The 27,274-nt window shown below is 45.5% G+C and overlaps 1 protein-coding gene across 8 annotated transcripts in view; it reads left to right on the forward strand.

Moving 5' to 3' along the window:
- The window catches only part of PRLR (prolactin receptor), a 311,196-nt gene that overhangs the window by 261,053 nt on the left and 22,869 nt on the right, over positions 1-27,274 (forward strand). For all 8 annotated transcript variants that reach the window (XM_033932893.1, XM_033932877.1, XM_033932901.1 and 5 more), the window contains 3 exons: positions 9,172-9,296; positions 9,933-10,065; positions 25,228-25,397. In XM_033932893.1, coding sequence (XP_033788784.1) covers positions 9,215-9,296; positions 9,933-10,065; positions 25,228-25,397 — 385 coding nt within the window. In that variant the 5' untranslated portion in view covers positions 9,172-9,214. The remainder of the gene's footprint in view (positions 1-9,171; positions 9,297-9,932; positions 10,066-25,227; positions 25,398-27,274) is intronic.

The raw sequence follows: 27,274 nt of genomic DNA on the forward strand, positions 1-27,274 counted from the left end.
CACACATGTCCAATGGAGTACAAAGCACACACGGTTAACAAACGCTGGTATTTAATGCAATTTTAAATAATACAGCAAGTGCAATCCCTTGATGCTTTGCGGAGAGGTAGCAGTAAATTGCACAAATGAGGGTGATACTGTATAAAATATAAGGTTCTGGCCCAGCTTGTACATAATTTAATCATGAGGAACAAAAATTTTAGCCTTCTCTCATTTCCTCCTTCTTTTCACTGTCCTCTCTTTTATATTTTACGCTGTTAACGGGTATACATAAGACGCACCTTCAGCACACATGCTCACAATGCGCATATAACACATGTTGTTAGGTGCCATCGACTCGTGCTTAAGTCCTATTTGATGAATTGTAGATCTAAAAAGAAATCGGTTTTGTGCTAGTCCAGAAAGGTCCTCTAGCGTCATCCCTATGGTTGTTTTCAATGTGTCCAGCCATCTGATTGCAGATTGCCCTCTTCGCCTGGTTCCTTCAGTCTTCCCAACCATGATGTCCTTCTCCAGTGATCTCTCTCTTCTGTTAGTGTGACCAAAATAAGACAGTCGTAACTTCATCATTTGAGTTTCGCATGACATAGCCGATTTGATCTCTTCCAGAATCGATTTGTTAGTTCTTCTGGTGGTCTATATCTCTGCTATTGTAAAAACTGTATTTATGGTATCAATGTTATAAATATTATATTAATTTCAGGGCTGAACTATTGGTAAGACAAATCTTGACTAGTCGCTTTTTTTCGTATCACTAAAAGCGGCCACTTTTTTTTCGGTATCGCAAAGTGATGTTAGAGCATCAATTGTTCGGTTAGTTTACATGGCATTTCAATATTAAAGACCTTATTTGCACGGCCAGATCAGAGAATGAGCGATTGTGCAGACAACCACACAGTGAGCCGTTTTGTGCATTGGGTTGGCAAATCCAATCGTCGCTAAACTGGTCAGAACTGGTTTAGCAACAATCATTAGACAATCACTGACTTTAGTGCATCTAGGCCTCAGGCCTCACTGAAAGCCCTCACTGCATGCCACTGATAATACAATTGGTACTAAGGGCCCAATTCTATAAATTGCGCCTAAAACATAAGCACCGTGTAGTGTGACACATAAGTGCGATTCTTTAGAAGTTAGATGAACTTTATAGAATTTGACTGGTGGCACCTAAAGTAGGCTTAGGCGTTGATAGGCATCCTAACTTTAGGCATACCATGTTTATGCCAAGGTTTTCTTGGCCTAGGTCTAAAATAGGCGCCTACATGACAAACATACCCACGATCTGCCCCACCTAACCACATCTATTTTCATTTGGGCACTTTGGATTAGGTGCCTACCTCAAAGTAGTAGAAACCTACCAAGTTGGGCACCTACCATACCAATGAAGTGCAATTTACATCAATTAGAGGTGCTAATTTTTAATTATCCGCTCTAATTAAGCCTTTTAAATAAGCTAGGCGCTTAAATGGCTTTGCATGTTGATCTGGGCACTTAACTTTAGGCATCATTTATAGAATCAGGACCTAAGTGTGCCCCAATGTGATGCCTACATCTTGGTTCAAAATTTTAGAACTGCCCCATGGCGTCTCGGTGTCTTGCTTGGGCAATTATTGTGAGACTGAAGTTTTTGTAACAAGCATGTTGTAGATTATACGTATTGCTGAAGTTTGCTAATTAGCAAACATCTTAACATTTTGTAAAATTAAGAGCTGATGCCAACACCAGAATAACCAAAAAAAAAAAAAGGTAATTATAGAACCCTCAAAGCAATGCATGTTCAGGCGGGGAGAAAAATACTCACAGAAAATAAGCTATCTCCCTCTGCCAATAATCCATTTTATTACTTGGTGGAGACTTACTTCTGTGTTTTCACTAGATAAGGAGCTATTAGCAATCACATGTTCTTTTTTTCAGCAATAAAAGATTATGTCCTTCTAGTTGAACAAATTGTCTTGTTTACTTCTTTTCAAAACTACCAAAATGAAAGGGGGACAAAATAAAATTACTGAGTAGTACATTTAATATAAATTGGAGAAAATATTTCTTCACTCAAAGCATACCCTCCCCCCTTTTACAAAACCGCAAAAATGGTTTTTAGCACAGGCCGGTGCACTGAATGCTCTGCGCTGCTCCTGACACTCATAGGGAGTTGTCAGGCTACGAGGGTAGGGAGGAGATGCTGGACTATAAGGGTGGAGGAAGGAAGATGCTGAGAATGGTAGAACCCTGAGGGGGAGGAGAGGATGGCAAGGAAACGGATAAAAGGATAGATATAAAAGAGGGTAGAAATAGGTTAATGGAGGAACATTGAAGATGAAAGGGAATGGAGGACTGAAGAAGGAATAAGATGGGGAATCGGAGAGAAGATGGAAAAGAGGAGAAGGGTAAGAAAGAGCTAAAAGGGAATGATCAATATGTCTGAGGTAGGTGTAGTGAGGGAATAGACAGGAAAGAGTAGAAAAGACAAATGGATAGCAGCCACTTGAAGGAGAATTAGCAGATGACAGGAAAGCAGAAAAAAGAAACTGGAACCAACATGATGGAAAAATAAAATATCCAGACAACAAAATTAGAAGAAAAACACTTTATTTTAAATGTTTAAATGACATATGGATAATAATTAGCAAAAAATATTGTTTACATTTTGACAAATAAACTTGAAGAATTTGCTAATATTGTGGGCAGAATTTTGAATTTTTTTTGTACAGAATTCTGCCAGGAGTAAACAAAAGGGTAGAAAGGGGTGAGAGGGAGAAATCTTGCATATGGTGGAGGGGAGGGAGACATGCATGGATAAGAGAGAGAGAGAAATGTTGGACATAGGGTGTAGAGCAAGGAGAGATGGTGCTTGGGGAGAGAGAAATAAATGTTTCACATGATAATGGAGGGGAGGAAGGAAGAGATGCATAGAGGAGAATAGAGACCCAGTGCACAAGGCAGGGAGAGCGAGAGATAGAAATATGCTGGACAGTGGGAAAGAAACAGAAATGTTGGATATGGCAGTGGAAGGGAAGGTACAGAGACGAAAAATGAATGGTGAGCACTTGCTTCCTTTACTGCCACCCAGTACCTTCTAATGAAGACCGGCAGGAGGGATGCCCACTCCCTCCTGCCTAGGCTGTCTCTGCTTGGACACCCCCCCCGGTACCTTCTAATGAAGATCAATAGGAGCGACGCCCACTCCCTCTTGCATGGACCCCTCCCCCCAACACTCCACCTGTACCTTCTAATGAAAAACAGCAGGAGGGATGCCCACTCCCTCATGTCGGCAGGCCCGTCTCTTCAAAATGGCAGGCCTTCCCCTTCCTGATGCATCCTGGGATGCACTGGGAGGGGCCTGATTGGCTTAGGCACCTAAGGCTCCTTCCGGTGCTTCCTGGTGATGCATTAAGAGGGGCCTAAGACCCTGATGGTCTCAGGCACTTAAGGCCCTTCCTCTGAGCCATTCAGGGTCAGACCCCTCTTAGTGCATCCCAGGGTGCACTGGGATGGGGAAGACCTGCCATTGTGAAGAGGCGAGCCTGCCGTCAGGAGAGAGTAGGCATCTCTCCTTACTTCCTCCTGCTGGACTTCATTAAAAGGTACAGGGGGATCGGGGGAGGAGGTTTCAAGCAGCAGTGGCCGAGGCAGGAGGGGCATCCCTCCTGCTAATCCAACTAGGGGGAGCGGGGCAGTTGATCAGGGCAGGGAAAATAGCTTGACAGGAGGGAGGAGCTGTGCCTTGCAATTGCTCTTTTGAGCAAGCGCCAGGCACAGTTCTTCCTCCCTTTTACCAGTGATTCTCCACACAAATAGCATGCATATAATTTGCATGCTATTGTGCTAAGCATCTCTTGTAAAAGACAAATCACTCCCCCAATACATTGAAAAACCTTTGCTCTGACCCTGGGTTAGGCAGTGCATCACGTCAAACCTTGACCAGTGCTTCAAACCGCACTAAATGGGGAAGGTATGGCTCACTGGTAGAAATGCTGCTTCTGCACCCAGAGGTTGTGAGTAGAGAATAACACGGGGACAAATTTTTCTCCGTCCCCGCGGGAACTAATTTTCCCATCCCATCCCCTTGATTTCTTTTCCTGTCCTTGCCCTGTTCCTGCAAGCTCCATCCTCATCTGCACAAGCCTCAAACATTTTAAAATCATAAGGGTTTAAGGCTTGTGTGGTTAAGGCAGAGCTTACAGGAATGGAGCAAGGACAGAGATAGTGACAAAACGGGAACGGGACGGCAAAATTGAGTTCCTGCGGGGACGGGGACAATTTGTCCCCGTGTCAGTCTCTTGTTGTGAGATCAAATCCCAGTGCTGCTCCTTGTGTCTCTGGGCAATTCACTTAATCCTCCAGGGCCCATCACTTTGAATGTCAGTTTTGAAATGGCAAAGCCACAAAAAGGTGGTATACAAGTCCCCGTTCCCCATCCCTTTCCCCCTAAAGTGAAACCTCACACACATGTGTAGCAAATTTTAGGATATTCTCCATTCTAACAAATCCTCCCCTCTCATCTTTCAGGTCAGAGACATATGCACAAACATACACACACGGCCGGAAATGCAGATACAAGCACAAATGCATACGTAGGAATCATGGAGGGTCATGGATTTGATATACCACCTTTCTGTGGCTACAATCAAAGTGGTTTACGTATACTCATACACACACATGCAGAGGGGTGGGAAAGAACTCCACAAGCAGTGCTCTGCATGCTTTCCCCATTTGGTTTTTCAGCACACAAGCTATGTATTCATGCTCAAAGAGTCAGTGCATGATTTATCCCAATATATTTGTAATACTGATTGGCTGCTAAGTTTTAAATCTGGAAATAAAATCAGGTTATTAATATATTGTATCTAGATTTACCAAGAGCACTTTTATATTCAATAGGAATTAAATAAATCAACCAATCCTTGCTGAAACCAAGAAAAAAATATTATTTGTTCAACATCCTTTTAATGATGCCATAGTCATATAATCATTGTAGGACAAATTACTAAGAAAGATGTGACCATAAATGAAGGTCTGATTCTTCTGTAGTATGTGTCAGCTCCAGATTTTGTATAACAAAAAGTACTGAGCCTGAAGTTCCCCACCCCCCCAAAAAATGGTGACAGCCAAGCTAACACATCTCAAACAATATAGATAAAATTCAAACCTGGTCAACGAACAAGTTGAAACGGAACACCTCTAAAACCAAAGCCATTGGTTTCTGCACCACACAACAGAATGTCATATCTAACCTCACTCTCTCATCAGGCATCACTCTCATAATGGAAAAATCCACCAGGGTACTAGGCTGCATCTTAGACGACACTCTCACAATGGAACCACAAATATGTAGCCTTTGGAAAAAGACCACCTACACTATGTATCAACTGCGACTCACAAGATCATACTTCCACCCACACCACTTTGCTCTGATGGTCCAGATGATGGTCCTGCCTCAACTAGATTATTGCAACTCTGCCTACCTTGGCATCAACACTACTCTAACCACAAACTGCAACTAATCCAGAACACAGCCGTTAGACTAATCTACAAATTAAAGACATTTGATTCAATCACAACCTTCATCAGGCAACTACATTGGCTCCCAATATCATCCTGAATAATTTTCAAATCGTCATGTATCCTACACCAGATTCTATTCAGAAACTCAGCAGCCCCTCTCATCCAATTATTCTCTACTGTTTGGTCGACATCAAAAAGAATCCTTAACAGAATCCAACTAAACCTGCCATCCACAAAATACCTTCACTACAAGCAAATTTTCCACTCTATGTTAACTTATCTGGGTGTAAAACCCTGGAATGGCCTACCTGAAGCTATCAGGAAAGAGACAAACTACATCACATTCAGAAAAAACCTGAAGACTCACCTCTTTGACAATTAACTGTCTTAGTTTCTGTATAGCTCCCCCTACTTCAATGTTCACTCCTCTAGCTTTTCCTTACCCCTTACCCCTCTGCTTTCCCTTCTCTTTGATCTGTCGCCTTGAGCCTGTATAGGTATGTGTGACTCACAAATGGAAGATTAGATTTTAGCACCACTGTTCCTTCTAAGCTGAGCAGGAGACCTCCACCCTTTATCCTACCAGCAGGTGGTGCAGTTTCACTATCTCAATTGTGAGAGGCAGACAAGCTGTGCAGGACTCCAGGGGAACCTGCGTGGCCCTAGCAATTGAAAGCACAATATTTAAACACTAACATCCATTGGCAGTAGTGCTGCCCGATTCACTTCGGTGAATCGATTTGAATTGATTCGTTGTCCAAAAAAATTGGACTTGCCGATTCAGTGACCAACCCCCCTCCCACTGTGAGACCTGACATACCTCCAGAACTCCTAAATCAGCAGCAGCAGCAGTAGCCGGCCTTGAAGAGGAAGCACTGAGAGTGAGCTGCTCACAGCTTGCCCTGCCGGGGCCTTCTCTCTGCTACATCATCAATGATGTCACTGATGATGCGGCAGAGGAAAGCCCTGGCAGAGCAGGCCCCGAGTAGCCCATTCAGAGCGCTGCTTCTTCAAGGCCAGCCACCGCTGCTGCTTTAGGAAGCCTGGAAGTATATCAGGTCTCACAGTGGGAGAGTCGGTGGAGTGCTGCTGCATAGAGGGATGGGAGGGAGGGATGGAAAACTGCTGCACGGGAGGGTGAACATAAGAATTGCTGCTGCTGGGTCAGACCAGTGGTCCATCATGCCCAGCAGTCTGCTCACACAACGGCCCTTAGGTCAAAGACCATTGCCCTAACTGAGACTAGCCTTACCTGCATACATTCTGGTTCAGCAGGAACTTGTCTAATTTTGTCTTGAATCCCTGCAGTGTGTTTTCCCCTATAACAGCCTCTGGAAGAGCATTCCAGTTTTCTACCACTCTCTGGGTGAAGAAGGACTTCCTTACGTTTGTACGGAATCTATCCCCTTTTAACTTTAGAGAGTGCCCTCTTGTTCTTTCTACCTTGGAGAGGGTGAACAACCTGTCTTTATCTATTAAGTCTATTCCCTTCATTATCTTGAATGGTTCGATCATGTCCCCTCTCAGTCTCCTCTTTTCAAGGGAGAAGAGGCCCAGTTTCTCTAATCTCTTACTGTACAGCAACTTCTCCAGCCCCTTAACCATTTTAGTCGCTCTTCTCTGGACCCTTTCGGGTGGGAGGGATGGAAAGCTGCTGCACAGGGGGATGGGAGGGGAGGAAGATCCTGCACATGGGGGGGAGGAGAGGGAGAGATGAAATAAAGAAGTAGAAAGGGGTGAGAATAAGAAATCCTTTATATGATGGAGGACAGGGAGACATACATGAATGAATGGATACATGGAGAAGATAGAGGGAGAAAAGTTGGATGTAGGGTGGAGGGCAGGGAGAGATGGTATATGGGGAGAGAGAGAGAAATGTTGCAAATGATAATGGAGGGGAGGAAGAGAGAGATGCTGCATGGAGGGCAATAGAGAGGTTTGACCGAGGGCATAAGGCGGGGATGGGGGGAGGGAGATAGAGTTGGTAAACAGAGGGAAAGAAATGAATGTTCGATATGGCAGTGGAAGGTAGAAAAATAATAATTTTATTTTCTATTTTGTGATTACAATATGTCAGATTTGAAATGGAATCAAATTGAAAATTTTTACCAAATTGGGCAGTACTAACTGGCGGTAATGCTGGGGTGCATGACCTCACCCACACTCCACTCACAACCCTACCCACATTTCACCCTTTCCTTGGTTCCCCTTTTAGTGCTTCTCTCTCTCTCCTTCCAGCCCCTTTCTCCTGAGGGTGCTTCTTTCTTTCTTCCTTCTCTCCCTCTCTTTTTCCAACTGCCTCTCCTATTGTTTGTCTCTGCCCTCCATCCAGTGCTACCCTAATCCATGCTCTTTTCTCCAGCACGCTCTCCTTTCCATGCTGGTTCTTCATCCCTCCCTCCATCCATCCATTCTGTTTCTCCAGCCCCCACCCCTCCCTTCCTCTCTCCCATCATGCTGTTTTTCCAGCCCCCCTCCCCCTCCATACTTTTTCTCCAGGTTCTGACTCCCCCCATCTACTTCCTCCCTGGGCCCAGCTGCTGTAATTTAATCTTAGGACAGCTGTCGGCAGCAATGAGGTGAGCCTGTTGCCATTGACCTGCCCCTGAAGCTGCCTCTCTGCATCAACTTATTGTTTTCGCATAGGCAGGACCTGCAGAGAGGCGGCTTCTGAGGAACAGTGTTTAGCACATCCTGTGTTGGGGCATTTTTCCCGTATTAAGCGAGCGTTAGTGCCTAACACAGCTTAATAAAAGAGCCTCTATGTATGACTACAAAATACTCAGCTAAGGTGAGGAAACATGGAGGTGAAATTGGTAGAAGTCTTAATAGCACCAAGGAGTAGCCCAATGGTAAGAGTACTGCACTAAGAGCTAGGCTAAGCCCAGTTCATAAGCCCACTACTGCTCCTTGTGACCTTGGAAGAGTCACTTAACCCTCCGTTGCTTCAACTACAAAATTGTTCTGGAATAGGAACATACTTTACTGTAGCTTAACCTGGGCTACTGAAAAAGCAGGAGCTAAATCCAAAACAAAACAAGAACAAGCCTTAAACTTAATTACTTCAGTTTGCTAGTTGTAATTGTAGTGGCTCCGATCTGTAGAGAAAACATTTATCTACCGTAATTGTTTACGGTAATGTCCCTTGACGGAAACTGGAATGGTTATTCCTGTAAAGAGAGAGAGTAAAACTCCTTGCTCCCCAGGACAGTGTACCTGATTTCCCTTACCTAGTAACGCTTGCACGCTCAGCATGTGGTCCCAAACAACAACAGAGCAAGGCTGGAAGGGAGCCAACTTTGCAACCTTACCTATCAGTGTTTGGGATACAAGTCCTCTCTGCAGAGCCATTCATTGAGTAGATGTAGTACAATCAACCATTTTTAATAGAATACCAGGTCTACCTGCTTGTGGAAGTGGTTAGTCAGTGGATAAAGGTGAGCACGTCAAACAGAAGAAAACAGGAAAGGACAACGGCATTGGCAGAAACACAGAGAAACTATTCTACACTGTATTCTGCTGACCTCTAGAGGTGAAACAGCTGCTGGTCTTGTATCAGAACCAACAAACATCTGAAAATTAAGGCTTGCAATGTATTTTCTAATATATATAGACATTTGCTCTAAATCTGCTGAATTAAAGTGTACCATGTGCTGTCTTCTTTTGCAGGGAGCTCTGATCTTGCCTGTCTTGTTGGAAAGAAACCGACAACATGCAAAGTCAGCTGCAACTAAAAACCTGGGCTGCAATCACCTTTCTTCTATTGCTTCTACAGAACACAAAGTTTTTGGACGGTAAGTACGGAAGTGTGGTTCTCATAGCTTCAACAGTTTAAAACATGCTGAATTCTAGGAGTTTCTATTCCATTATCTTATGGAATTGTTTTATTCGGTACCTCATTGATGCCTAAAAGTCCCCTTGATGATTATAAAGATAGGCTGCTTCATGTTATGACTGGAGTTGGGTTACAAGTAATTACAAGAAACTGGAAGAATTGAGATCGTCTAACTTTCCCTTTCTGGTGGGAAACACTGGTGTTTCCCTTTCTGGTGGGAAACACCAGTTGCATGCTCTCTCCAAATAAAACTGCGCACTTGGTGGACACAAATTGAAAAACTAATGCATAACACTGGTGTGTCCTGAATTAGACAATTTTTCTTGCATTAAGCACATGTTAGCACTTAACTTAGAAAAAGGGCCCCTGTGTGAGTTCAGTAATTAGTTTAAAACACACAGAAAGATTATTTTGTTAACCCTATGCTGTTACCTGATAAAGGAGTTTGGCACACTATAACATTCAGTAATCATGCAAAATTATCATTTGCAGCCAGCTAGGTTTCTGGCTTGCTGTGAACTAATTTTACTTTTAGAAAAAAAAACCCAACAACAAGTTACAGTGGTAATCACTGGATAATAATGATTTTTCACAGGTCAAACAGCTCCCGAAAAGCCAGAAATAATTAAGTGCCGCTCTCCGGAGAAGGAAACGTTCTCATGTTGGTGGAAGCCAGGCTATGATGGAGGACTGCCTACCAACTATACGCTCCTGTACACCAAAGAAAAGTAAGGGCCAGTGTTTTGTTTGACTACCGTTTCCACTCTGATTATAGATTTGGGGTTTCGTCAGATAGTAGAGTTCTGTCAACTGACTGCGGAATGCAGCTTGTTTATTAAAATATGCTATAACTGCTCAGGGATGGATGGATTATAGGCAGAGACTAGGCAAGGGTTGCACATTGCAGTTAGTACACAGTAACACAGAGGTGTTAAGAAAATCCATTCTATTTTTTTAATAAATTTAGAGGTTGATTCAAGAAATAGCACTAAAATTTATGTACTGGGATGATGTGTGCTAATCATGAATTCTTTATCAGCAGTTTCACACAAGTCCATGGTTTTCTGCCTACATGTAACTGTCAAAGGCTGATGTAACTTCTCGTGCTTCTAATATTCTATAACAGTGTTCTTCAACCTTTTGACACCTATGGACCGGCGGAAATAAAATAATTATTTTGTGGACCAGCAGTTGAAGAACACTGGGCTAAGTCGTGGGCCAGCCCCCGTCCATCTCCACCCAATCTCCACTCCATACCCTGCCCCCATAATACTGCCCCCATAATACTGTACTAATTGTAACACTATTTTTCCATTCATTTTTCATATATGCACACAAACAATATAATAGTATTAACAACACATAATGGTTAACCACAAAATTATACTATACAAAGCACACTGTATGCTTCTCAATATTCATTCCTACCAGAACGCAGATAACCCTATGCAAACACGGAACCAAAAACTAAAAGTATTAATATATACAAACAAACCCTAAGGTGCAAGACTCTGCATGCAGTACATCCCCAGAGGAAAAGAAACAAATGCATGTCTTCTTGAACAGACAGAAGATGTAAATCAATCACTAAATTAAAAAATAAAATCATTCCCCCTACCGTTGTTGTCTCCCTCCCTCCATGCTGTGCCTTGCCTTCTGGCCTGCCCCCTGGTGTTATCTTTGGGCCATCTCCCTCTTCCTCAGTGCTGTAGTGCACAAAACCGTGGGCAGTGGCTCCTCGCACGTCCCGTGCCTCATCTGGAAGCCTTCCCTCTGATGTTGCGACATCAGAGAGAAGGCTTCCGGTTCAGGCGTAGGACGCACGTAGGAGCCTCTGCCCACGGCTTTGTGTACTGCAGCACTGAGGAAGAGAGAGCCAGCCTGAAGACAACGCTATATCGATTGCACTGTGGACCAGTGGCTGAAGAGCACTGTCTGAGGCCTGATGCAAGTGCCGGCCCTGCGGACCGGCACCGGTCCACAGACCGGCAGTTGAAGAACACTATTCTATAACATGCATGCTTAACTCATACATAAGCCCCTGCCTTTCCCAATTCTATGTCCCTAGAAATTGCACATTAGAGAATTTGCATACGAACCTTCTAGAATAGTGATTAAGGCACACAATTGCTAAGTGGTGCCAATTGACACCAATTTAAGCCACTAATTAGATGTTAACTCCAATTAACAGCCAATTATTAAATTAAGTTATGCATCTGACCTTGGGCTAGATTCACTAACCTGCCTGAATTGTAACAATCCGTTTCCGATTCGGGCAGGTCCAATGAATTCACTAATCTAAAATATGCAGATGGGGGTGATCGGAGGAACGCCCCCCATCTGCCCTCATGGATTGCACATGCGCAATTCATGCGCAGACCCGTCCGAGCCGTAACTTTTTTTTTTTTTTTATTAACTTTAAACTTTTGCGAGCCCGTGGCTTTAACCCGCTTCAGGTTAAAACCACGGACTTGCACAGGCAGTCGGGGCAGGCATGTTCGGGGCCCGACTCTCCTGCTTCTATGCAGCAGTGGCAGCAGCCTCTTCCCTCCTTCCCTTCAGTGCGAGCCCGCGGGTTTAAAGCTGGCGCTGCACTGCAGTATGCAGCTCCGCTTTAAAACCACAGCATGCACTGCGGGAAAGGGCAGCAGAGAGCAGGAGAGTCAGGGCGAGCAGGCAGGGAGATCGGGGCTGCAGGAGATGGGGCTGACAGGTTAGAAAACAGGGCGGTAGAAGACAGGGCAGTCGCAAAGGGGTTCAGCGATTGGTCCTCAGCAGTCGCTTTTTGCGAACCCAGTCGGATCGAAAAAAAAGTTTAGTCCCTGCCTACTTTGCATGCAGTTCCCCTTATTTGCATGCGCACACCGGAATCGGATCGCTACACAGGTTAGTGAAAACTGCAGGAGGGAAATCTGGTCACAAAGGGCTCGCAAACCGATCAGTACATGATCGGTTTGCTTAGTGAATCTAGCCCCTTGTTCTATAAATTCTTTGCATGTAAGTGTAAAGTTGAGTACCCAAATTAATAAACTTAGCTGGTTCATGTGTTGTAAATAACTTTTCTGTACAGTAACTGTGGGGGGAGATGTCAGACACATCTCCTACAAATACTGCACATCCTTTACTCTTATTGTGCATAAAGTTTTGCTGTTAAAGCACAATCCCTTTAATTCTATAATCAACACCAATATATAGGCACCGTTTACACACTGCAATTATAGAATACACTACTAGGATGTTCCTTCTAAAGGAGTCCTCCACCTATTGTCCTACCAGCAGGTGGTGCTGTTTCACAATCACATTTTTCAATAGTAAGGGACAGGACGGCAGGGAACCTGCCTGTCCCTAGCAATTGAAAGAACAGTATTGAAGCGCTACTACCCACTAGCAGTAATGCACTTAGCTCAGAGGGAATAATGGCACTTAACACACATGAAGGTGAAGTGTGTGAACAATGATACTTTATAAAGTGAATATGTAAGTTGCTTAGTGCCAGATTCTAGAAATCAAGCTCAAAAATAGGCACCAGGAAAGATCAGCACTAAGCATGATTCTATATAAAATTCTTTATAGAATTGTTCCTAGTGCCAATTCCTGTGGCCTAACTTTGGGTGCCAGACTTACGCCTTTTGAAACCTTATTTAAATGCAGGCACCCAAGCTGGGAACAGGCTCATTATTGTGTAACTCTTTGAAATGCTCTAGATATGCCCATGAGCCCGCTCTCATGTTCATGTCCCCTTTTGCATTGCACACGATGGGACTTAGATACCATGCTTTATAGAATAGCATGCAGCCAGATGCAAGATGCAAATTAGTGCCAATAATTGGTTATTAGAAGCTCGTTAGCCACTTAAGTTGCACACGATCCTGAGATGCACGCACAAATTTAGGTGCCCAAATCTGGATACCATATATAAAATCAGGGGTTAGCATGTAATTGCAAGGGGGTGTCAGACAACTGCACACATATGTTATTGAAAACTCTGATTTATATGCGGTATTTAGGCACATGCATTTACTCTTGCCAGAGACATGGCATAAGTGTGTAAGCCTAAATGCTGACTTACACCAGCATAATTAACCCTCAATTCAAAGGACTGAATGGAGAAGGTCCAAAATTGCTGATGGTGCAAGGTTTCTGCCACTGTATGGAATATTGCTACTCCTTGGGTTTTGGCCAGGTACTAGTGACCTGGATTGGCCACTGTGAGAACGGGCTACTGGGCTTGATGGACCATTGGTCTGACCCAGTAAGGCTATTCTTATGTTCTTATGACATCAAAATAATATTAATAACAAAATCATAAGAAAAACTAGTATATTCATATATAAATAATACAATTACTGTAAGTTATTTAAACTTAAAAATGAAGTATAATAAATGTTAAAATGTTTTCATTTTTCTGTTTCCAAAATCCATTATATCAGAGTCCATTGTATCAAGGGCTGACTGTATTCTGTAACAGAATCTGGGTACCCAGATATCATTATAAAATTCACACTCAGTGCGCTGCATTTTGACACTTAAGTTTTGGCGCACTCTGTGGAATGGCCCTGTCATCACATAACCAGGTCGAGTGGTATTACCTGTCACATATCCACAGCCAGGCACCTTGGTTCTCTGTAACACACAACATAAATAGGGTTAAACACACAGTTCTTAAAACATGTGACCAGGTCTTCCCAACCTCCTGGTCGTCCAAAGGTCCTCCCTGGACTCCTCGTCTCTCCAGGCTTCTCCAGAGTCCTTCCTAACCTTCCATTAGCCCTTCAGGTCTTCAGCAGCACCGGTGCCATTTACCGGTCCCTCTGCCGGTTTCCACTGTCCCAGGCAGCCCCTCCACCAGACCACTCCTCAGTCCTTTTGGCCAATGCTCCCTGGGTTCTTTGTCTCTCCCAGCTCTCCGTCGCTCAGTCATCTTATCTGGCACACACACTGAGGACTCTCCCAGCCCCTCAGTTGTCTTCTTGCCGATGCACATACTGAGGACGCTCCTGGATTCTCATTCACCGGTCCCAACTCCAGTCATGAAACTTAAGTCCCTTGACTCCAGGCTCTACCGGATCCTCAGCTACTTCTTCAGATCTTTTCCTGCTAGTGTATAGGTCCCCACAGACCCTCCCACCACCAGACTTTCTCTGCTACACAAGTTCCCCCTGTCAGGACTGGTCAGCCACACAGGGCCAGATCTCTCTCTCTCTGCCAGTGTATAGGTCCACACAGACCCTACCTCCTCCAGGCTTTTACTTCTCCACTGCATCAGCACCAGTACCCCCTGTCAGGGCTGGTCAGCCTGGCCATTCCACTCTGCTGCACCAGGCCCCCTATCAGCACTGAAATTTAGACCAAAACCAACATTCCTCCTCCCAAGGGTCAGCTAGCTATTGAAGGAGCTTCTTTCTTTCTGAGCTCTCTGTGCTGAGAGCTGTTCTTTTCAACACCATAATCCACTCAGGATGAGTGGACAGCTCCCAGCAGCATTTGCAACTTTTATGCAAATTAGCTCTCCTCTCAGGTTCTCTCACTGCTCGGCCTCCCTCCACCCTGTCACAGGTACCATCTTGTAATAAACAGGCTTCTATGTTAAAATGATATCATTGCTATATTTGGGGTCCTTTTACTAAGCTGTGGCAAAGGGTGGCCTAGTGTATCCTTGCATGGGTTTTTCCTATGCAGTAAGACTACTTTTCCTGACACCATTTTTGGCCACTTTTCTAATTTTATATTAAATCTAATTTTGCATTAATGGCCATGCGCTCATGTTAGCATCAGCGCATGGCCATTAAAAAAAAATACTAGGTGAGCACTTATTACAACCCATAATGTAGGCTGTAAGGGCTCACGCGGTAATCCTCCACTAACCAGCTATCATGCGCTAATGTGGATGCACTGTTTAGTGCAGGAATGCCTCTGATGTTCCCTTTGACAGCCACCCCCCCCTAAAATATTTTTTAGCACCTGGATTAGTGCATGCTAATTTGGAGTTACCGCAGGGCACTTAAGTATGCTCATTTTAAGCTGCATTAGGTGTGTGTTAGCATTAGAGAGTTGCGCGGGGTCAGAAATCCCACCCGTCCCCACCGGTCCCCGCCAAAATCCCACCCGTCCCCGTGAGGAATCCCTCCGTCCCCACCCGTCCCCCGTGAGGAATCCCTCCGTCCCCACCCGTCCCCGCAAGGAATCCCCTCCGTCCCCACCCGTCCCCGCGAGGAATCCCCTCCATCACCATCCTTCCCTATAAACTTCAGAAATAGTTATTTTATTTAATTATGCTACTGAATTAAAGGCTCTGGTAGAGACCCATTTACAAATAAGCAAAGAGACTTTATTAATTTGGAAATATTAATTGGGAAGAATACATAATTTGTAAATGGGTTTCTACCAGAACCTCTAATGTAAATATAAAATATAAATACTCAGCTGATGAGAACCCACAAACTGTCAGCTGAGGACTTCCTTTGCAGTTGGCCGGGGGTCCCTTTTGCCAAGCTTGGCAGGCAGCAGTAGCGTCCCTGAGTCACAGATGCTGGCACCTCAGTGGCTCATGGATGCTGCCAGCAACTGCTGCGCTTGGTGGAGGGGAGTTCTGGCCATCTCTAGAGGAGGTCCTCTGCTGGAGGTGCTTGGGGATCCCCACCAGTCACAGCAAGGGTCAACAAGTACTTCAACACTGTAGAAATAAAACCAGAAATGCATTTCCTTTTCTTTTGAACACAAAACAAAGACATCTGCCATATACATTTCCCAAAGCTAACATATTTTAGTCAATAAATTCCGTTTTTTACCTTTGTTGTCTGGAGACTTATTTTTCCATAAAGTTGGTCCCAGTTTCTTTTTTTTCCGCTTTCCCATCTTCTGTAAATTCTTCTGTTGCTGTCCATTGGTTCCCCCTACCATGGTCCAGCATTTATCTCTTTCTCATCTTTCGTGCCTGCCCACCAGCCCCATGCCCAACATTTCTCCTTCTATCACCCCTCTCCAACACTATGCCACATCTCTTCCGCCATTCCCTTCACCACTGTCCAATATTCCTCCCTCTTGCATCCCTTTCAATCTGTCCCATTGTTCCCTTGCCACATTTCTCACTCTCATCTTTTTCTTCCCTATCACATTCTGTACCTTCCTCCCTACGACCAAAAATTCTCCTCTTTCTTCCATTTGCCGTGTGTACACAACCATCTCTCTTTCCCGCTCATTGACACACCCACACCCAATTCTCTCTTTCTATTCCCTCCCCCACCTCAGCATCTCTTTCCTTCCCTTCCTCTCTCCCCAGTTCATGACTTCTGTGTCCAAAAATGCATTCCCTTCCACCACTTCATTCGAGTCCAGATAACAGCAGGGGTTGGAGGCAGCCTGCAGCAAGCCATATGTAGCCGACTCAGAAGTCTTCCCCCGAAGTCAGAGCTGACATCGGAGGGAAGGCTTTACATCAGTCTGGCGGTGGCTGAGGTGTTAGGTAGGAGGGGGTAGATACTGGATGTAGGAGGTGAGAGGAGACAGACTATAGATAGAAATAGGGAGACACACTGGATGAAAGGGGAAAGATAAGACAAGCTGGAATTCCTGGGGAGAGAGAAAAAGAGAGATGATGGATGTAAAGAAAAGGAGAGGGGAGGAAGACATTGAATGGAAAGGAGGAGAAGGGGAGGATACGGATGGAAGGGAGGAAAGAGAAAGATGGAGCAGACACTGAATAGAAGGGGGAGAAAGAGAAATGAAGCAGATGCTGGGCTGAAAGGGGGGGAAAGATGGGCAGATGCTGGATGGAAGGGGGAGAAAGAAGGGTGGATGATGGATGAGATGACAGAGGGGGCAGAAAGGAGGAAGAGAGGAGACAGATCAGATGCTGGGCAGAAGCAGCAGACAGAGGGGCAGATGCTGGATGGAAAGGGACCTCAGGTCAGCATCTGAATGGCCGTGTAAGTCTACATGGGTCCAAATGGTGCCACACACTGCTAGACCCCTCCCCCCAGTCCATTGTGCTTTCTAGAAGCCAGTATTGTGGTGCAGCCTGGTCCCTGCTAGGTTTTCTCCCCATAGATTGGGACAGACTGTGCTTTTGCTAGCAGAGGCAGAGTGGTGAGCCTGCACGATGGCGCAAACTAGCCCCCCTCCCCACCCCACCCTACCCGTGTCCTCCACCCAGAACAGGACCGAATCTGGGTTCCCAGTGGCTGAGCAGTGAGCCTACCAAGGCATCCCCTACCGAGAATGGAACCAACTCTGCATTCCCGGCCTTTGTATGAGGGAGGTCTGGTGCCCCAGAGTAAGAAGACTTAGAGCAGGGGTGCCCACACTTTATGGGCTTGCGAGCTACTTTTATAATGACTAAGTCAAAATGATCTACCAACAATAAAATTTAAAAAAAACACAAAGCACAATGAAAGGCAGAGAAAATGTTAATTATTCATATTCCGGGGTTTTTCAAAGAGGCCACGGCAGATGACTCTATGCAATGTCACCTCGGTAACAAAATACAAAAATAGACAAATACACCCCCTCCCTTTTTACTAAACCACAATAGTAGGTTTTAGCACAGGGAGTTACGCTGAATGCCTCACGCTGCTCTCAATGCTCATAGGCTCTCTACGCTAAAAAACGATATTGCGGTTTAATAAAAGGGAGCCATAGTGCAAAATATAGACAGCAGATATAAATTCTCAAAACAGACACATTTTGATCACTAAATTGAAAATAAAATCATTTTTCCTACCTTTGCTGTTTGGTGATTTCATGAGTCTCTGGTTGCACTTTCTTCTTCTGAATGTGCATCCAATCTTTCTTCCTTTCTTTCAGCCTCCTGTATGTTTCCTCTCCTCCAGACCTCATTCTCTCCCCCAACTTTTTCTTTCTGTCTCCCTGTTCCCCCTTCTTTCTGTCTCCCTGTCTGCCCCCTTTCTTTCTTTCTCCGTGCCCTCCCCGAAGCCACTCGGTTTGCTGCCACCGCCATCGGGGAATAGCCCCCAAGCCACCGCTGTCCCAAGCTTCCCCTGCAGAAGCATCGCACTGACCAGCATTCCGCTCCCTGACGTCAATTCTAACTTAGGAGAGGAAGTTCCGGGCCAACAAGGCATTTCTCCTCATTCCATCCAGCCTGAGCCCCATTTTTCCTTGATCCAGCATTTCCCTTCTGTGTTTGTCAGAATTACCATTCCACCTATTTTCCAGCATCACCCTTCTTTGTGTCCATCTCACCTATATCCCTATCTCACCACTTTTTCAGAATCTTCATTTGTCTCTGTCCTTGTCTTTACCCCATGTTCACCATTTGCCCTTTCAATGTCTTTATCTCCCCCCACCCCCACTTTTTCAGCATTACTTCTATGTCTCTATTTCACCTCCTCTTCATGTCCCCTCTGTATCTCTATCCTTATTCAGTAGGTCCTGCTTACCCTTTCTCTTCTTTGTGTCACTATCTCCATTTTCAGCTTTCCCCCCTTTTCCTTTGTTACTGCACCCTGTAGCCAGAATCTTTCCACCCTCCCTCCACTCCGGCCCAGCCCAGTATGAAATATTTCCTTTTGTTTCCCTCCCCTCTCTCTTTCTCTCTCTCTTCTCCTCCCTCACCCACGAGTCCTGCATCTGGCCCTCTCCCTCCTGCACCTGGCAACACCCCCCTGCTCCGCGGCTCTCTTCAGCAACTCTTCAGCAGCGGTGATCAAGACAAGCTGCCGACATCGAGGCCTTCCCTCTACGAGTCCCGCCTTTGTGGAAAAAGGAAGTTGAAACAAGCGGGACTCGCAGAGGGTAGGCCCCGACATCAGAAGCTTGTGTCGATCGCTGCTGCTGAGTTGCCGAAGAGAGCCGCGGAGCAGGGGGTGTGGCCGGAAGCAGGTAGAAGGGAGAGGGAGATAGGAAGGCTGTAGAAGCTCCGGAGCATGACACCGACCCCGGCCAGGATGATTTCTTTTTCAGGCTGCTGCTGCCGCTGCCGCTGCCACTCCCCACCCGAAATGACAAAAACAGCCTAATGCCCGCTTCAGCGTCTTTGACGTCGGGGAGAGGAAGGCTGATAGGCCCGGTAGATCGGGACGGCAACACGAGTCTATCACGGAGCCCGGGATGGGCTCTGCGGTCGACTCACGTTGCCTTCCTGAACTACCGGTTGATCGCGATCGACGTGTTGGGCACCCCTGACTTAGAGCCATAGCGCACGAGACTCCCACGGGGATGAAAACAGCCTACCTAAATTCTGGCGATGCAGGCATGCAGCTTACAAGTCCGGCGTCGCGGCGGGAAATAGCCATGCTGAGCAGTGAGCTCAGCACGTACACAGATGAAAGCCTTGCTTGCTGATTGGTCCGGCTATTTCCCGCCGCGACGCCGGACTTGTAAGCTGCATGCCTGCATCGCCAGAATTTAGGTAGGCTGTTTTCATCCCCGTGGGAGTCCCGTGGGCCAGGGGGCGTCCCCGTGGAAGTCCCGTGGGTCAGGGGGGCATCCCCGTGGGAGTCCCGTGGGCCAGGGGGCGTCCCCGTGGGAGTCCCGTGGGCCAGGGGGGGAACCCGCGGGATCCCCGCGATCCCCGTTCCCGTGCAGACCTCTAGTTAGCATCCAGCACAGCTTAGTAAAAGAGCCTCTTGGAAAAAGATGCCTTGAAATGCACAATATATATTGCTCCTCAGAGTGTTCTTCAAAACAAACTCATTCTGTCCAATATTCATCTCTATCTAACCAGTCAGGAATGGCTCCTGCATGTTAAACAGCACTTAGCTGGCTAATTGTAGGGTTACCGGACAAGCCCTCTTTTTTGAGGACCGTTCAGGTGCCCGGACAGACTTTCCAAAACCCGGCAGTTTGGATTTTGGAAAGCCCCGACGAGCTCTGGCCACATCTGCAGGACATCTGAGCATGCGCAGATGATGTTGCACATGCTCCAGGCCCTCCAGATGCGCCCAGAGCTTGTTGGGGAAAACAAGATGAGTCTATGTAGGGGCAGGGTGGCAGAACGAGGTGGGGGCTGGAGGCGGAGCTAGGTGGAATGGGGCGGGACCAGAGGCAGAACAGGCCGGGGCTATGTGTCCGGGGTTTTGCGGCCCAAAATATGGTAACCCTAGCTAATTGTCACTATTCAGTGGGAGATCACCGGCTATCTCCACTGAATATTTACACTTAGCAGCTAAAACTTAGCCAGCTTTATCATGCGATAGCCACCAGTACTGAGCACTGACCAGCCAAGTTTAGAAGCCAAATCAGGCTGCACAAATAGCAGTTTTATTTTTGGACACTATAAACTTAACCTGGCCAGTGCTCAATATTACATAGAAACATAGAGTATGACGGCAGAAGAGGGCCGTTGGCCCAACAAGTCTGCCCACTCAAGAACCCTCCCTCCTACTCAAGAACCCTCCCTCCCAACTAGTCTGCCTACTCAAGAACCCTTCCTCCCTGGAGTATCTTTCGTTTGAGCATAACTCTGTAGTACTCCCACCTGTTTAGGCCAGCCAAAAATAAACTGGATATTCAATGCCAGCCACCAGAAATGGCCTGCATTGAATATCCACAGTCAGTGCCAACAGCAGGCATTAGCTGACCTCCCTCCTATGGCCTAAATATCAGTTCCCATGTTTCTTAGGTAGGGTCTGTCAGCAGGGACTTCTTATCCCTCTTCTTAAACCTTTTGGAGTCCATATTCCTTAAGCAGAATGAAATCGGAGAACATCCAGGAATAGGCTTATGAATTTAAAGGAAAATAACACTTTTATCTGAAGAATCTAAAGCCTGAGGAATTAATGACTGACCCATAATTTTGCCAAGTGTAGTTTGTCTTTCTTGACCTCAACCACATTAACCATTAAGGACTGGAATCTCTAAATGGCACCGTTATCAGCAGCCACCTTCAAAAGCTGCTCCGATCACATGTCAATCATGCAACAGCGCCATTTTGAGAATCATGGCTACGTGAAAGGTAGGCATCAGAAATGTTAGGACAATGGAGCTATATTTGACATTTCTCTTTAACAGCTTTTTAATTAGTTTTGAATTGGTGCAGTCAATTACTGTGCCGGTGGGGGGCCTACTGCCACCTAACTAATGGCGCCATTTAGAGAATCCGAGCCTAATTGCCTCCATGCTCAGAGGTCTTTCAGTTCATTCTAAGCTGATAAATAACAACAAAGCAAGAATATTAGGGTTTCTTTTTTATTGGACTAACTTAATTCATTTTTTATCAGCTTTGAGAGGTTAAAACTTCCTCCTATCCTGATAAGGAAGGAGGTTTTAGCCTCTATAAACTAGTCTAAAAGGTATCACCTTATGGCACATAGATGAAAGCGTGTGGGACAATCACGCGAGGACAAAGGAGCTCAGACAAATGTGCGCAGGACGTCAGCGTGCCGGATTAAAAGTTAAATTTAAAGTGCTCCGAGGGAGGGATAACCCCTCCCCCACTTTACTTAGAATGTTGGCGCTGCCGTTGGGGTGGGTTGGGGGGAGAAACCCCCCCACACACACACACACATTACAGAGGAAAGTATAATTTTTCCCTGTTTTAGGGAAAAATTACAGTTTCCTCTCTAAGTGTGTGTGGGGCGGCTGTTCCCCCACCCCACCCCCAATGGCGGTGGGGGAGAGTGTGGTGCAGTGGTCAAAGCTACAGCCTCAGCACCCTGGGTTGTGGGTTCAAACCCAGACTGCTCCTTGTGACCCTGGGCAAGTCACTTAATCCCCCCATTGCCTCAGGTACATTAGATAGATTGTGAGCCCACCAGGACAGACAAGGAAACATGCTTGAGTACCTGAATAAATTCATGTAAACCGTTCTGAGCTCCCCTGGGAGAACGGTATAGAAAATTGAATAAATAAATTTAACTTTTATTCCAGCGTGCTGAAGTCCTGCGCGCATTTGTCTGAGCTTCTTTGTCCACATGTGATTGTCTGGTGCGCTTTAGTCCCATCATCTCATCTTATAGTCTTGTTTTGTTTTTATTTCTCAGTCTAGCAAGAGCAGGGCGAGATACATTTTAGGTTGGTTTATTTTTTTTCTTTTATTGTTTTATGTAACATTATTAGTATGTTACTGTTGTAATTTGTTATTTGCATCTTTTACTCTGTGAATGTTTTATTGTACTCCGCATCTAATTGCAGGATATGCAGAATATAAATGTTTAAATAAAATAAAAATAAATAAATCCATTTATTACTGTACTCGTAGCTTTTAAAATGGATTTACATGGCAACCACAGTACTGCAAGCAAGGCAAACACATGGGGCAGAGCATAGGCAGGGCATTGGCATGTCTCCCAGTTACATGCTTAGATTATAGAACACTATAAATGATGCATGTCACTTGGTTTACCTGATTGTGCCTGCTTGCCAGTGCCATGATACAAGATGGTGTGCCTACATATGAGCAAGCCAATGATGACCATATACTAGCATTTTATAACAGGATCTTGGTGCCAAGATGTTTTTTATAGTCTTGGCACCAATTTATAAAATTACGCTTCAAGTGACTCAGAAAGTGGTAGAAAACTGGAACACTCTTCCGGAGGCTGTTATAGGGGAAAACACCCTCCAGGGATTCAAGACAAAGTTAGACAGGTTCCTGCTGAACCGGAACATACGTAGGTAAGGTTAGTCTCAGTTAGAACATAAGAAGTTGCCTCCACTGGGTCAGACCAGAGGTCCATCACGCCCAGCAGTCCGCACCTGCGGCAGCCCCATCAGGTCCACGACTTGTCAGGTTTTCTTGATTTAGCCCTATATCCCTATCTACCTCTATCTGTACCCCTCAATCCCCCTATCCTTCAGGAATCTATCCAATCCCTCTTTGAATCCCCGTAGTGTACTCTGCCCGATCACATCCTCCGGGAGCGTGTTCCATGTGTCCACATCCCGCTGAGTGAAGAAGAACTTCCTGGCGTTAGTTCTAAACCTGTCCCCTTTCAGTTTCTCCGAGTGCCCCCTTGTACTTGTGGTTCCCCGTAGTCTGAAGAATCTTTCCTTTTCTACCTTCTCTATGCCGTTCATGATCTTGAAAGTTTCTATCATGTCTCCTCTAAGTCTCCGCTTCTCCAGGGAGAAGAGCCCCAGCTTGTCCAGCCTGTCAGCGTATGAACAGCCTTCCATACCTTTTATCATTTTCGTCGCTCTTCTCTGGACCCGCTCAAGTATCGCCATGTCCTTCTTGAGGTTCGGCGACCAATACTGGACACAGTATTCCAAATGCAGGCGCACCATTGCTCGATACAGCGGCATGATGACTTCCTTCGTCCTGGTAGTGATACCCTTCTTAATGATGCCCAGCATTCTGTTTGCTTTCTTTGAGGCCGCTGCACATTGTGCCGATGATTTTATTGTTGTATCTACCAGTACACCCAAGTCTCTTTCAAGCTTACTCTCTCCCAGTAATGTTCTGCCCATTTTGTAGCAGAACATCGGGTTCCTTTTCCCTATATGTCTTTGACCTAAGGGCCACCGCGGGAGCGGACTTCTGGCCACGATGGACCACTGGTCTGACCCAGCAGTGGCAATTCTTATGTTCTTATGGCCCGAAGGGCTTTTGAAAAGCCTGTTGGATACCAAATCCTAGAACATGGTTCGTTTTTATGCATTAAAAGGCACATTTATAACAGGGGTTCTGTTATTTTCAAAAAGGCTGTTCCTAGTTAGGAGGAGAGTGTGGTATAGTGGTTAGAGCTAAAGCCTTAGAACCCTGAGGTTGTGGGTTCAAAGCCCACAATGCTCCTTGTGACCTTGGGCAAGTCACTTAATCTTCCCCTGCCAAGTACATTAGATAGTCTGTGAGTCCACCAGGACAAATAGGGAAAATGCTTACTAAACAGAATTATTTAAACTGTTTAAACTAAACAGAATTATATTCTGCTGAATTTCTTTTCCAGCATCAGTCTCCAAAAAATGCTGTTCCACCGCTGTTTATTTCCTCATACCAAGTGCTTCTTTTGCAAATAGCGAAAGGGACTGAGGCACCAGATTCCCAGCACTAGTTTCGACTGAGTTGGGATATAGTGTATATACTCAAATATAAACCGAGGGTAACCTTTTCTTTTTGTCCTAAAAAAAAAAAGGGGGGGGGGGAAGATTAACTCAACTATAAACTGAGGGAGTGAGAATGGAAAGCTAGGGCTTAGTAGCTGAGCTAAGATTAAAACCAAGCTAAGAACCCCTTACCCCATTCCAAACTCCACCCATCTCTCTTGCAACCTCTTCCTGCTGCCATGTGATTTCTTTGGGACAATACAGCATAATGAGCCCACGTAGTCCAACACTACTGCCTCCCATAAGATGTGACAAGATAATGGTGTTACTCTTTATTACCCCTTTAGGTTGAGACTCAGTTTGAGGTCTCTGCATTTCAGAGCTGCCAAAGAGAAGTAATTTTAAAGATATTTTTCAGACTACGGCATCAAATACTAGCTCAGTCTCCTCCTGCTCCCCCATGTCTTTCCAATAGAATAGCGTATTAATTCTGGTGACTACAGACAGGACTGGAGGAGAACAGCAAAATATGTCTTATTGCCTACCCTTTATTCAGCCTTTATCTGCCTGCTGTCAGCTGGGACAGGAAACAGGAAGGATTCCTCCTGTTCCGCCTCACTGCTGGACCACCAGGGCTTACAGGGGGCGACCTGCAACAGGTCTGGGAGAGAGGCGGTGAGCGCTGACTTAAATATAAACCAAGACCCCCATTTCTGGGCCTTTTTTCTGGCCCGGAAATGTAGGTTTATATTCAAGTATATATAGTAAATCAGAAACCACATACACACAAAAAAAAGCTGCCATAGTCAGACCTAAATACTGTACCATCCTTAGAATATACAGTCTCACTATTAATACACTGATGAAGAAGTAATGTAGACTTTTGTATGTATCATTTAATCTTTCCTACTGTAATTCATTTTCTTCTCATTATTTTATTTCAGTCATCCAGAAGTCATAGAATGCCCAGACTACAAAACCTCAGGTCCTTACTCATGTTATTTTGATAAAAAGCACACATCCTTATGGACCATATATATCATTGTGGTGAATGCAACCAATGAAAAGGGGAGTAATGCCTCCGAACCCTTCTTCGTGGATGTGACTTATATAAGTAAGCAAAAGTTGCCTAATATTCAAAATGATTTAATTGGTCAATGACAGCCACTGACTGGCTAATTCACAGATAGATGGCTATCCTCACATATTCAGCGGGAGATAACCAGTTATCTCCGCTGAATGTTAAAGGTTAGCGCATAACCGCGAGCCGGCTATCTCGAGGGCATTCCAGGGATGGGTCAAAGGTATGCCCAGATATTCAGCGCTGGCCAGGCAAAGTTAGTGCGTAGATAGGACCGCATAAACCAAGCTAATTTGTTATACATGTCCTTCCCATCCTGGACACCAATCGGATCTGCAAACAGAACTTTTTACATTGATCAAAATGCATTGTAAAGTAGCAATCCTCTGAAATGCAAGCCAATATCAGTAACCAGGTCTGCAATCCCTCTCAATAGCTTCACTCAATGTTGATTAACTTGTACCCCATATGTCTGTATAACATAACCATCTTTGTAAGTCCCACTAGTATCATATTTCCCCAAAAATAAGACCTACCCCGAAAATAAGCCCTAGCATGATTTTCGGGGTAGGTCTTAATATAATAAGCCCTAGTTGCTGGCAGCAGCACTCCCCCCCGCCCCCGTGCACCCTCCGCCGACCCTTCCATCTCTCCCTCCCATCCAAACCCCGACCGCGAGACTGAATACCTGGTAAATGGCAGCATCGGCAGCACAGGCTGCATCATGGCCTGCCCTTCTCACGCCCGGCCGTTCCGTGCCGCGTTGCCGATGACATCATTAGTGATGCATCCTGTGCTGCCAAAGCTGCTGTTTGTTTCCAGGTATTTCGGCTCACAGTCAGGGTTCAGATGGGAGGGAGAGATGAAAGGGTCAGCAGGGGGGTGCGGGGTGCACAGCAGGGGGGATGGAAGGGATAGAAAGATGCTGCACAAAGGGATGGGAGGAAGGGAGAGATCGAAGCTTCAAGGGTTCTGCACAAGGGATGGGAGGGAGGGATAGAAAGATGCTGCACAAGGGGATGGGTAAGAGGGGAGGAAAGATGCTGCACATGTAAAGGAGAGAAAGGAAATAGGAAGATTTGGGGTGGAGAAGAGGAAGGGAGAGATGATCATTGTACATGAAAAAAAATAAGACATCCTCGAAAATAAGACCTAGTGCCTTTTTTGGGCCCAAAATTAATATAAGATAGTGTCTTATTTTTGGGGAAACACGGTATGTTCACTGTCTGTTTGTTAACTTGTAATCTGTTCTGAGCTTTCTGGGAGGACGGGATATAAAACTAACTAACTAAATAAATAGCTGTCCTGTCCTTATACACTAGCCGAATATCGGCTTAACCAGGTATGTGCTACCCGGCCAATGAAAACCCAGATATTCAATACTGCTCGCTGGGCAGAGACTTAGGCAGTAGAGCTATTCAAAGAGGAAAACAAAAAGGAACTAAGGGCTAGATTCACTAACCTGCTGATCGTGCCAGATCCGTGGCTGATCCATGTCAGGCCGACTAATCCACAACGGGTAAGTATTTAAATGGGGGCAATCGGAGGAACGCCTCCCTCCGACCACATGGATCATTAGTGAGCGATCCTGAAGCATGCGCAGACCATCTTCTTTGTCTGTAGATGGTCTACGCATGCTTACAAAACCAGCAAATTTTTTTTTCTTTTAACTTCACTTTCGAGCCCGTGGTTTTAACTCGCTTGTTAAAACCATGGGCTTGCACTGCGAGGAAGGGCAGGAGAGTCGGGGCAGAGAGCAGAGAAGCAAGGCAGAGAGCAGGGCGGCAGAAGGCAGGACAGTCAGAAAGGACCTGAGCGACTGGTCCTCAGCAGTCGCTTATTTTTGATCAATCAGCCCAGTCGGTGTCCCTCATTTTTTTTTTGTGAATCGCTGCTTGCCTACATTTGAA

The sequence above is a fragment of the Geotrypetes seraphini genome, chromosome 1 (assembly GCF_902459505.1).
Source record: "Geotrypetes seraphini chromosome 1, aGeoSer1.1, whole genome shotgun sequence".
NCBI lineage: Eukaryota > Metazoa > Chordata > Amphibia > Gymnophiona > Dermophiidae > Geotrypetes > Geotrypetes seraphini.